The 13,069-nt window shown below is 43.3% G+C and overlaps 1 protein-coding gene across 1 annotated transcript in view; it reads left to right on the top strand.

The window, feature by feature from the left end:
* The window catches only part of PGBD5 (piggyBac transposable element derived 5), a 93,911-nt gene extending 90,467 nt beyond the window's left edge, over positions 1–3,444 (top strand). Inside the window, 1 exon segment of the mRNA XM_050949111.1 lies at positions 2,583–3,444. Coding sequence (XP_050805068.1) covers positions 2,583–2,778 — 196 coding nt within the window. The 3' untranslated portion in view covers positions 2,779–3,444.
* Positions 3,445–13,069: the final 9,625 nt, after the last annotated feature.

Here is a 13,069-nt window from a genome sequence, read left to right as displayed (position 1 = left end):
AACTCACTTGGCGCCTAAGTTTCTGCCTCTAGGCATGCAGGCCGGTACCTCCCTCTAGGCAACTGCCTAAGCCCTAGAGTAAATCACAAACCAGGAAAAGACAAGCATTCAACCATCCAAGCTTAATATGCTTAATATCAAGCTTAATATGAGTCAACAGTGTGATACTGTTGCAAAAAAAGCAAACGTGATTCTGGGATGCAACAACAGGTGTGTTGTAAACAAGACACGAGAAGTCATTCTTCCGCTTTACTCTGCGCTGGTTAGGCCTCAACTGGAGTAGTGTGTCCAGTTCTGGGCACCGCATTTCAAGAAAGATGTGGAGAAATTGGAGAGGGTCCAGAGAAGAGCAACAAGAATGATGAAAGGTCTTGAGAACATGACCTATGAAGGAAGGCTGAAGGAATTGGGTTTGTTTTGTTTGGAAAAGAGAAGACTGAGGGGACATCATAGCAGTTTTCAGGTATCTAAAAGGGTGTCATCAGGAGGAGGGAGAAAACTTGTTCACCTCAGCCTCCAATGATAGAACAAGAAGCAATGGGCTTAAACTGCAGCAAGGGAGATTTAGGTTGGACATTAGGAAAAAGTTCCTAACTGTCAGGGTAGTTAAACACTGGAATAGATTGCCTAGGGAAGTTGTGGAATCTCCATCTCTGGAGATATTTAAGAGTAGGTTAGATAAATGTCTATCAGGGATGGTCTAGACAGTATTTGGTCCTGCCATGAGGGCAGGGGACTGGACTCGATGACCTCTCGAGGTCCCTTCCAGTCCTAGAGTCTATAAGTCACATGAGGGACCTGATCCGATAGATGGCCCCTGAGCACGTATGCTGGATTGGGTCCCATTCAAAATCCAGCCAAAGAAAGAGGCAGCGAGCTTGTAACTTTTAGTCTAGTAGTTAGAGCATGCACCTGGGATATCGGAGCCTCAGGTTCAATTCCCTCTTCTGCCAGAAGCTTAGCACACCCCTGCCATTGGCATCTCCCAATGTCTATCTTAGGCCACTCCCCACCTAGCATGCTGGCTTTGTAGATCACATTCTTAGGCACCGCTCTCTCCCCATTCCTTGTATAGGGAGCTGAGGCGCCTAACTCAGTTTTGCGGAACAACACTGATCCGCTGATTTTCTAGGTGCCCAGAAGTTAGATGCCATAGTGTTCAATGTTGCAATACCCAAGCCCCTGTATACTATCACCAGCCAACCATTAGTTCTCAGTAATGTAAGAGTTAAGGGAACAGTTCTGCACAATGACAACAATGGGCAAGGTGACTGAACGGGCCCTCCCCCATCTCTAAGGTCTGTTGCTTCCAAATACACATGCGGTTTCTCACTAGACAGGAAGTCAGTAAAATGTGCCATTTTAAAAACAAAAGAACTGGGTTCTGGGTAAATTCAAATTGCATCATGGTTTGGGTCCAACACCTAAAAGAATGCTTACTAAGCCCATAAGCATTCTCCAGGCTCACAGCAGCTGGTGCTGTGCAGCAAATCTGGACCTCTGGGCTTTTGCTGTTTTAGCTGGTGGACCTGGTTGTGATCTGGGGCTGAACCTCAAGCTGTTTTGAAAACTGTAACCGGAACATGGCTCTTGGAGCATTAAGCACTTTCGCTGGGAGTTAGTACAGCAGGTAGTGAGGTGCTTAACTCCTATTGATTTCAGTGGGAGTTTGGCACCTAAATACCTTTGAGGAGCTGGACCAAGTGCCTCATTGTCGAGTATTGTAAGGGTAAGAGCTGCCTGCTGAGCACTATTTGGGGAACTTGTTTGGGAGAGGGAGGCAAACTAATATATTGCCAAGTTGTATGTTACTGCAACAGTGCACTCCGTTTTGGGCATCTCAGTGCCAGAAAGATATTGAGCAACTGGAGGATGTTTAGAGAAAAGAAATTAACGTCCAGTTAATCCCTCTGTCCCAGTGACAATAGGAATTGGCAAGGCAATGAATAATGGGGCAAGAGTCCAAGTTCTACAAGTATATGAAGGACATGAACATCAGAGTGTGTGATTATTTGGGGTGGTACAAAGGGATGAACTAGGATTGATGGCCTGAAGTTAACTGAGGGAAAATTTAGGCTAAATCTCAGGTAAAAGGTTTCCTGACAGTGAGCTATATTAAGCTACAGTATAGGTTGCCAAGGGAAGTGGTGGAAGCTCCACCACTTGGCACACTGAAAACTGGATGGAGACCGAAGGTACTGAAGTGACCGATCCTGTGCTGCTAGGTGACCAAAACAGGCCTTTTCCATCATGCATTTTTTTTTGCCCAGATGATGTGATCTGTTGGCAACCCTGAAGCTAGGACTTTCTGATAAGGGCAGAAAAATGCAAGACACAGACAACCGAAAATTGCACCGAAAAAGGAGAACTAGAGACTCTCTCATAACTTTACTACAACAAAGAGTTATCGAACATATTGTTGTACATGTCCCTTAAGACAGTAACAATGAACAGCTGGTGTATTGTCCCAATGAGAGCTCTTGGGCCTGCAGAACGTCTGGGGTCACTTCTTGCCTCCCAGCAGGACACACGTAGAAGGGTTGGAATGTTGATTATCTTTTCACTTTCTCCCCCTTTCATAGGTATTTCATTTCTCATAAACCAAACAAGACCTGGCAACAAGTGTTCTGGTTTACCATCAGCATTGCCATAAACAATGCCTACATCCTCTACAAAATGTCAGATGCCTACCACGTGAAAAGGTACAGCCGGGCACAGTTTGGTGAGAGACTTATAAAGGAGCTGCTGGGCTTGGAGGACACCTCACCTTCTCATTGATGCATTACTCCTTGTGGCTTAGGTATGGGGTGGAGGGGGAGCAGAAGAGGAGACCACAGCTCTGGAATGTCAAAGCAGGGAAGTCATGACATCACCAATGCCGCTCCCTATAGGAAAGTGACAGTGATGCCAGTAGAGGGGTGGAGACTTGGTTAAAAGTAGCAGCTGGCTGTTGAGTGTCCTACAGAGAGAGCCACAGGAAAAGTCAATACACAACTGCATCTGTGAATGCTCTGCGGGTACCTGTCCATCCAAAAAGATTTAAGTTAGTAGCCATTTGTCTGCCATATCTGTTGAACAGGGTCGTCTTGTAAGGCTTCCATAGGGCTCACCACAAACTTGCCACAAAAGGATGTAGCTCAGTGGTCTTAGGTGGGCATTACCAAAACTCTGCCTTGTCTGGAGTTCTTTAACTGTGGGACAAGCAATGTTGTGTCATGGATAACAATGCCTGGCATCTTGTAAGGAATCATGACAGGGTTAAAATAAAACATTATTTATGTTCTTCACAAGTATATTGACAGATTGCTTGTTACAGGCAAAGACAACAAAAAGGTAGAGTAACAGTTAAGAACTTTTTTTTTTTATTAGTGTAAGGCAATCAGTGCCGTATAGGAATAAAAAGTTTAGGGGAAAATTAAACATCTTGGAGAACCTTAAAAAAAAGAGTGAGTGAAATTTTAAAAATTATGGGGAAAGCTAAATTGATGCACATAGTTTAACAAATAAATGAAATAATTCTGCCTGCCACCATAGCTTCCATATTGCCAGCGTGCAGGTGAGAAATCTCAGAGTCTAAACAACTGTATTTTTCTTGATTTCAGTTGTAGCTTCAGGTTCTTCTAAGTGTTGCATAAGATCTACCTTAATGGACTGTTTTACTTAGATTTCTATGGATGTTTTTCATTCCCCCCCCCTTTTTTTTTTTTAAATATCAAGACAGATTCTTCATCTTAGATCTTCATTTCCTAACAACACACATTTGGCAAGCAAAAAACAGTTCACCGATAGCAGTGCGTTTTGTGTTTTCACTGTTGGGTGTTCTGTAGGAATCCTTCTTGGAATTTGAAATGCGTCACAGTAGCTGTATTTTTGCAAATTATATGTTTAGAAAAATAGTGTGTCATTGTAAAAAATTGGTCAGGTGCAACCAGACGTTGACACCACTGAAGCAGAACAAAACCCAAACACTTTCCTGGTTCTGAGTGACTCTCTGGAAGCGAGAACCGTCTGGAATTAGTGCAGCCTGGTGCCACTGGCCAGTATTGACAAGACTTGTTGGCTGAATGTTTTCAGCAGAATAGTGAGTTCACTGCCACCAGGATGCTTCAGTGGGGAAAGCAAAAGGGGAGAGAGGTCTGAGTAAAATCCGGCTCTTCCTTCATCACATTATTGATTAAAGCCACAACCCAATAAACTAGGAGACATACTACAGTTAAAACTTAGTATGGTAGAACTTATGGGAATGCACTAATTTACAGGGCACAAATATGGTGCAACTTCTTTGTGGCAATAGGAAAGCTCTCATTGACTTGGAGAGTTTTACATGCTAGTCTCTGCTCGTTTTAAGGGGCACAAGTAGTTGTCCCAAATTTGGATTTTGTTTGGAGGAAAAAAAAAGTTTCACACAAACTTTACTTGACCAGAGAGAGGATTCATTAGTTAAGAAGCATTTGTTTTTAAATTTTCTACTGTTTGTGTCCCAGAAAACAACTGCCTCCTCCTAGTATAGGAGACCCTTTCAGTGAAACGGGCCATAAAGGGAAGGTGGGTTTGAGCAGCCTAAATTCACTGTCCCTGGGGCATAAATGGGGAAAGATAAATGTCAATTAGAAAAACACTCACTCGGCACCCCCTGGCGTTCTGAGAGATGTAGAGGAATTTTGAAAATATGAGTTATCTTGCTTGTGCCGCATAATTGCCAGCAGGGTTATAAGAAGCAATAAATAGTTAGTAAGGCTCTAGCAGGGGCGGGGTTATACAATTTAGAAGCCCAAAGATGGACAATATCATTCCCCTGGGCTGATGAGAACTGTCTGTTTCTGCCAAATTCTTCCACTGCATAATGGAGTTTGCTTTTTCCCCCACCCAACTTTCAAATGCAGCAGGATATTTGGCATCCAGACCTCACCTAATCTGTGCCTAGCCTCTGACTGAGACCTCCCCCTTTCCAGCTACCAGGCTGTGCAAGTCCAGTAGGTCAGTGCTATCAAGATATTTCTCACACATGCACCTCTCCCACCCCATCATGAAAAGGGTTGCTAAGGGGTGTGGGGACCATACAAAAAGGCATTCAACTTTTTGCATGGAAGCCCTGTGGGGCTCAAAGGGGAAAATGCATGTCCCCTCATGATCGTCCCCGTCCTCACAATGATCTCTAAATCCACTTTCAGCCCTCTGGGAAAACAGACACATACCCAGTTCTCTGTAGGAGGAAGATCTGCACAGGGAGAGTCACCTCCATCCCAAATTTTCTAGCAAAACATTCCTCTCCATTATTAGGCCTAGAGCCACACTGAACCAATTAGCTCCTGTGCTGTATAGGGGCATCATTACACAAGATTCTGTGTAATAAAATGAAACAAAGCGTAGTAAGGAGCAATTGGACACATGGGGATAAGATGACAATATAGAGGTAGGAAAGTTAATGCAAACAAAAAGTATTGGAAAGGATATAGAACCTCAAGCTCAGGCTTTACACCGATCTCTGATTAAGGATTAGGATGAAATCTTAACAGAAATTAGATTATCCCATGTTTGCCTACTATGGGGTTCTTACACCTTGCTCTGAGGCATCTGGTACTATCCACTGCCAGGGACAGGCTACTGGACTAGATGGACCTTGGGTCTGTTCCAGGCTGGCACTGCCTATGTATTTCAGTCTAATAGTTGTAAGAGTTATGTGGTCTGATGGCACCACTTGGCATGGCCTACTTTATTCCCTACTCATTGCAAGCACAACCCTACATTTACATTCCAGCATTGGCTTTGCACATGGCCAGTCAAAGTGCAGCGGTTTTAACAGTTTCATCACATAGCAGCAAAAACATCTGCGTGCACAGCATGAATTTGCTTTCTAGTGTTGTCACATCAGAGCACCATTATGTGATACTGTTGGTTATAGACACCCAAAGAGATTTCAAGACCTGTTTTGTTTGCAGGGAAACCAAGCTCAGCCCCATAAAAATTGAGGTAATCAGTTTACCTAATACTACGCCATAGTTGGCAGAAATAGATTGATAGAGTGCTAATAAATACCACCTCTCTCAAAGACCAAATATTCAAATAAGCTGCCTAAAGCATGGCATTGAAATCCATTTTCAGAGGTGCTCAGAACCCACCACTCTCAACCTGTGAAAATCAAGCCCCCGATTGTAATGCCTGACTTTAGCCAACCACATTTGAAAAATATTGGCCTAAACTATCATGTAAAGAGTAGATGACATGCTCATTGTGCCCTGTAACTTCAAAATTTTGCCAAAATTTATTCTGAAGAGTTGGTGCTAGTTACATTGCTAGAATTACCAAGAAAAGAACATTGGGATGAGATCTGGTTGGAAATTTCATAAACGGACAGCTTCCCCACAGCAACCGTCTGATCAGAGCAACCTTCCTTCCTTTGTCGCAGTGCAAGAACATTGCTGAGAAAGCATGTTGGAGGATTGGGCTCATCCCGAGTATCTCCCATAAGGATCTGAGTGCCTCAGCTCTCACTGATATCAATGGTAGCTAAAGACTTTCTGCAACTCACAGGAGATCCTCAGCACTTTATAGTAGTAAACTCCAGACCAACTAGATGTGTTACACCTGTTCTCTCAGTGCTTGGGCCTAACATAGGGTCTGATGCAAAACCATTTTGCAGTCTTTTCAGTGACATCAGTGGATGAGGCCCATCTACTACAGCAATTGCTTTTTTAATGTATATAAATAAATAAATAGTTGGAATATAGTTTCCCGTTGGCTTGTTCTGCTCACCATATAGATTGCGTGAGCTAAAATTTTACCAGGTCCTGGTTTTACCTCAGGGATTGGCTCCTGAGTAGTTCTCCCTTGATTTGGTGTTGACAGGCCGATTACACAGTGGCTGACTGACTATTATAGGGAAGAGGCTTTTCCCCCTCCTGCGCAAAGGAGAAAAACTGAGACAGAAATAAAATATTGCTTTGCAGCGAGTTTCAGTCCCTCCCCCCGGCGTCTCCCACAACCTTGAACCAGCTTCCTTAAGACACCTAGAAATTCAATGAAAGAATAGCCAACAAACACACACCCCATCCTGAATAAAATGACTAAAAGCTGGGTTTCACAGCCTACAAGCAAAATTCACCAAAGTAAAACTTAGCCTATGCCAATAAAATGACTGTGATCCACTGTATCTTTCCCATTATATTTATCTGGGAGGAGGAAGGATGGGGGATATTGTGGGGTTTGGTTTTGTTGTTGTTGTTAAAAAGCATCTCACAATTTCTCTTTAAATATTACAAAAACCTTTTCTTGGTTAAAACAATTTAGTATCGACAGCAGTTCAGACTCAGTCTTTAGTCATTCTCCTGCTGTATATTAGATTTTGCGATTTCCCCCACCCAACCACAGAAATACATAGCTGATCCTTAGTTTCAGACATCAATAAAAGCAAAGGGCTAAGTGTCAGAGTATTGCAAGAACACTCTTGATGACAACCTTGTATAAGCATGGATGCCAATGACATTGCGTAAACATGGTTTGTGTGATGATGGCTTGTACCATCAGATTGGGTATGGTTAAGTATCCTCAAGTCATTCTGGGTAAAGACCTTAAAGCTCAGCATTAATTAAAAACTGAGGGAAATGCCAACTACCCGAGATCAGCTTCTCTCTACCTCTGAGAAAGGGGACATTGAAAGTGGAGCAAATGGGGGGAGGGGCATTGGAGATTTTGTTCACCACAGTATGCAGACTGCTTCAAAGAGTTAAAGTCAGACAGTGTGATAGGCAGACAACATTCTATGCACAGCACCTCTTCCAAGGAGTCTTCATGTCCCGTCAAGACATGTATTTGAAAAAAGGTTCATTATGGTGTGAAACATTTATATAACGTTCGCTGAAGCTAAAAGCCAGTGTCAAATAGCATTGTTATAGTTTGCTCCACCATGGAAAACTATTGTAAGGGCTCACTGGAACTCTGACCCTGTTGCTTTTTATCTCAGCTCATTTGTGCACTTGAAAAGAAAGGGAATGATTTAAAGAGAGACATCTCTCCTGTTTCCCCTTTTGCTCAATAGTTCTGGCTACATTCGCGCGAAGCATCTCTCTTAATCCCTGTCTCTCTTTTTCATTAACATATTTTAAGAACCCAGATTTCTCAGTGTCACTAAATAATTAATTCAGCGATATCATTTTTGGTTTCTTATACATCTCACAAAAGGAAAGAGATTCCTCTGTTTCCACGGTTACACAAAGGGCACTGACTCTGAACCAGCATTTTCATTTCTGACCTCCAGCAACCCTTACTTTGTTCCTTATAACAGAGGTTTGTTCTTCTAACAGCTACCTAATGGGTGCTTTTTTGAGTTGGCAGGTAATGAGGCCTCTGTTAGGGCAATGCTATGCTTCCTTTAGGTATGTGTCACGTCAGGAGATGATTTTAGTGGTGGTTTCGGGAATACACTGCACTGTAATAACATTTTGCACTTCTGTAATGTCTTCCATCTAAGGATCTTGAAGTGCTTTAGAATATGAACATTAATTAGCCCCTCACTGTACCCCTGTGAAGGGGGCAGGAAGTATCAACACCCCCACCCCCCATTTACAAATGGGGAAACAGACACAGAGAGGGTAAGTGATTTACCCGAGGTCACTCCAGAAAGTCTCTGATAGAGCTGAGAAATAGACCTGATTCTCCCAACTCCCAGTCCTTAGGACTGCATGTGATTTTTTAGAAAATTTATAGTTTTTAGTCACAGGCCCACAGGTCAAACTAGATGTATTTTTCTAAACTAGAAAAATACATGAAAGGAACTTAACAAGACCAGCCTTCCCCTCTGGAGTAGAGACCACATGACTCAGTCACCTCACTAATTTCATTTCTCACAATGCATTGTGAGCCTCAGCGAAAGACCACTGCAGTCACTGGCAAGATTCCAATTCAATTCAGTGAGCTTTAGACGAGACCTGTGGACTTGACTGGGGGTGCCCAGAGCAGGGAGACAAAGAGAGGGTCTGTAATCCAGAGAACAACGTACAATGTAATGCAACCCAGCCAGTAAGAGAAACAGTTACTAACAAATTATCTCAAGTAAAAAATAAAAAAGTCTACGTTAAATAGATCTCCCATCCTTCTCTGCTATGGAATTCCCATGGAACCAAAAGTTCATCTAAGTCTAAGCTCCAAAGAGAAACCAACAACATCTAGAGAGCAAAGCAACTTTGTTGTAGCTTAAAACATGTATATATTTGGCCTGCCTTTGAATAGGGATCTTTGCAAATATCCTTCTATCCGCTCAAATGTAGTAAGAACTGTAAATAGGATTACGTTTCTCCTTGTCTAGTTTACAATGTAAGGCTACCCTCAACTCCCCCCTCCCATCATTTTTTGTTCACAGGATCATTAATAAGAGATGGAAAGGCCTTGTTAGATCTAGTCCAGGGGTGGCCAAGCATTGGCTCCTTGTAAAGACACCACATGTGGCTCCTTGTATAGGCACCGACTTTGGGGCTGGAGCCAGAGGCACCAGCTTTCCAATGTGCTGGGGATGCTTACTGCTCAACCCCTGGCTCTGCCACAGGCCCTGCTCCCACTCCACCCCTTCCCACCCCCCTCCCCTGAGCCCTCACTCCTCCCCCCGTTCTCCCCTACCCCAGCCTCCTGCACAACACGAAAAAGCTGATTGGGAGGGAGGGGGAGGCACGGATCAGCGGGGCTGCTGGTGGGTGGGATGCGCTGGGAGCAGAGGGAGCTGCCGACGTATTACTATGGCTCTTTGGCAATGTACATTGGTAAATTCTGGCTCCTTCTCAGGCTCAGGTTGGCCACCCCTGATTTAGTCCTTGGGAAACAGTGCAGAATTGGTGTGCCTTAGCTGATCTAATTTTAAAGTGTTCCTGTCAGTTGGATTTTGTCCACATTGCTTAGGAAACTGGTCTGTATGCTAACAGAGCTTCCTTTGGAAGCTCTTCCTGATAAGAAAATAAAGATATAGCGTTTTCTTAATTTCAGCTGTTATGCCCTCGGATCACATTAAATCCTACTACTAGTTCTTGGTCTACACCTCTCTAAGCAGTAGTTCATTCTGGAAGGCGAGAGGTCAGACAGAGTTGACTATCTATGTTTTTATTATATTACTTTGCAAGTGATACCCTGTTTTACTTTGATATTTAAAGAAAAATTGGCAAAGACTGTACTTACTGCAGTCACTAGGAAGCCCCAACAGTGCTTCCCAAGACAGAGATATCAGAGGTATCACATCCACCTGTGCACTTTTTGAGGCAGCAATATTTTACATAAATGTGATTGCTGCCAGATGGGACCTTGACATTGTCTGTTGTACCCCCATTCAGTCCTCAACAGCTCTACTGAAACTATCATAACAAGATCAAGGTGGTAATATATCAATAGCACCCTTACGGAGTAATAACTGTTTGTATTAGATGTCAAGGTGGTTCATACAATGTGTGGTGTCAAAATGTCATAGCGTAAACATCACTCTGCAGAAGTACTCATTTAGCGTTACTGTGAACATCGCTGTTTGTTAAGAAGTAAGGGATTGGGATGGACAACCTGATTGTAGAGGTAAGAAATCTAACTCCTGGAGCTTGCTGGTCTAAAGGGGGACATGGTAACTGCTGAAAGGAACAAGGAATCGAGAGATCAGTGTTGGGGTTCCAAGCTTCCTTGACTAACAGGTGGCAGAAGGATGCCTAGTGACACAAACCCACGTCATGTCCTGGCCATGGCAGGTGCTCTAGGAGCCACACTCAGTCCTACAAAGACAGAGGGGCAGATGAGCCCAGTGAGAGACCATAGGCAGATGAAGAACGGAGAGTATTCGAAGACCCTGTAACTATCTAACTCTTGAGTAAGGAAAGGGGGCTCAGAGGTTCAACATTTCTGCTGCATCTGTCTCCACATGGAAGAGTGTTCAGACTCCTCCTGGACGAATAGTTTTACACAGAGCATTTTGTACTGCGTTTACTGGTCTCCAAGTAAAAGAACAAAAAGCTTCAAGACAGTCAAGTTGGAGCCCAGTCACACTAGGGTCCTCTATCCCAAATCCCAACCCACTTGCTGTCAAAGTAACTTTGTGGTATTGCCCGCCAATTAAATTGGTGTCCAAGTATGTGCAAAAAGTGACTAATGAAGAGCTCACACCTCACCACAACACTGAGGGAAGTTACTTACTTGATGGTAAACAAGTTGCAGGTGACTTGATTATTCAGTTGGAATTAATTTTACAACTTGGTTTAGTTATTCTTGGGTCATACTCTCCAATTTACCAGCTAACTTTGAATCTGGTAGGGAGAAATACAGAGGTAAAAATACATTAGTAGAGTGAGAAGAAATGTTGGCTATTAAAAAAAAAAAAAAGGCACACAAAGTGTTAGGCCCGAGTCATCACCTGTTGTACGGCTACCAATGTCAATGATAGAGTTACATCTGGGATGAATCTGGCTCCCTGTATGGGGAAATCATCAATAGAATCCAGAAATAGTGATGTGAAAAGTAATACAAGCAGCACATTGCTGCATTTGGAAGAGATCAGCTGTCAGGATTAGAGGCTGGGAGTGCAGAGAGATCTCAGCTGTTCAGCTCTACTACCTGCCCTTCTGTTTTATGTTGTTGCCCTTTCCCAAACCCCTTATCACTCCCATATTTAAATATAAAAGCCAGGGTTTCATATCTTTGACACAACCAGGCATCCAGCTGCTCTAGCTACAGTGAAGCCAGTAGGGGTGGCACTTTGTGCCTGCGTTTGGACTAGAAAGGCAGCGTGGCCCTAGGTCTCAGAATCACACCACCACTGAGTGTCATAGGATAGTTTGAAGAGGAGAGTTAAGAGTAGCAACATTGTACTAATGGGAACAATAGAGATTCTTCAAGGGAGTCCTACAAGCTATAATTCCTTATTGGTATGTTTTTTTACCTGTGCAACTTACATTCCATCAAATGAAGTGACTGTACAGAACACAAGGATAGTCCATAGTTCTGTACGTGCAATTGATACACCACTGTTGTCAGGCTGTGCTCACAAACGATTGCTTTTTAGTTGCAAACTTCCATTTTCTTCCCAAAACTAGAATTCTATGACTCTGTAAAGACCACTGATTAAACGTACAGCATAGTTTGTTCTCTTTGGTTTGAAACTTCTTGGAGCAATTTTGTAAGACACATGGTTCAGACAATGTGTGTGTGGCCCCTATGCATGGTAAGGCCCACAGCTGCATTTCTCAGTGTGGCAGGAAACTATTTTTGTGACAATTGGTTTTGTTCTACACAAAGGCACGCTTGCAATAAGTTTTTACAAATTTTGTACACCATGAGCTAAATTCTGAGTTCCAACATGTGAAGTGTGGCAACAACAACAACAAAATGGATTTATAGTATCACTGAAATCTTGTCATGTGATTTTATTTCTTCAAATAAATTTGTTTACAATCAGCAACTTTGAAATACAGTCAAAATATTACTGGGTGCCTCTTTGTGCCTCATTCTTTAACGGGGGTGGGGGGAAGAGAACAGTTGGTAGCATTTCCTGTCTCCTGTTTGAAAAGGAATCAACAGAATCCCATCAGCTGTACTCCATGCTCTCACTTAAAAATGATTATGACCCAAAGCCTGACATCCTTATTCAGTCTTTGCTCAGGCAAAGCTCACTGAACTCCATGGGATCTTTACCTGAGGAAGAGCTGAGTAACAGAGGGCCTAATCATTCCTTAGAGGCCTACACACAGATCATACCTCTCCTCCACGGGAAGGGGACTTGGCTGTCTCCACAGCCTCATTTTCCAGCTGTCTCAAGGACCTTCTCTGACATCGAAGGACCTGAGAAGGAAACAAGTGAACAGAGGGACTCACATTGTCTCCTCATTGCCCCCAGATTTTTTTTCATTGAAAAATACTAGCCCATCGGTATTATCATTGAAAACCAGCTACTGGGACTTCCCTTTAAGAGGAGCACCAAGGGCAATCACTGACTGCATGAGCCCTGGGTGAGCATGGCTTCGGGTACCAGAAAGCTGGGAGTAAGGAAGCACCAGGGGCACAGCTTCCATACAGACAGCCCAAGTATCCCATTGCCTGGGATCCACAGGATGTGCAG

Source organism: Gopherus flavomarginatus, chromosome 4, assembly GCF_025201925.1.
Source record: "Gopherus flavomarginatus isolate rGopFla2 chromosome 4, rGopFla2.mat.asm, whole genome shotgun sequence".
NCBI classification, from domain to species: Eukaryota; Metazoa; Chordata; order Testudines; family Testudinidae; genus Gopherus; species Gopherus flavomarginatus.
This window is presented reverse-complemented; position numbering and strand designations above follow the sequence as displayed.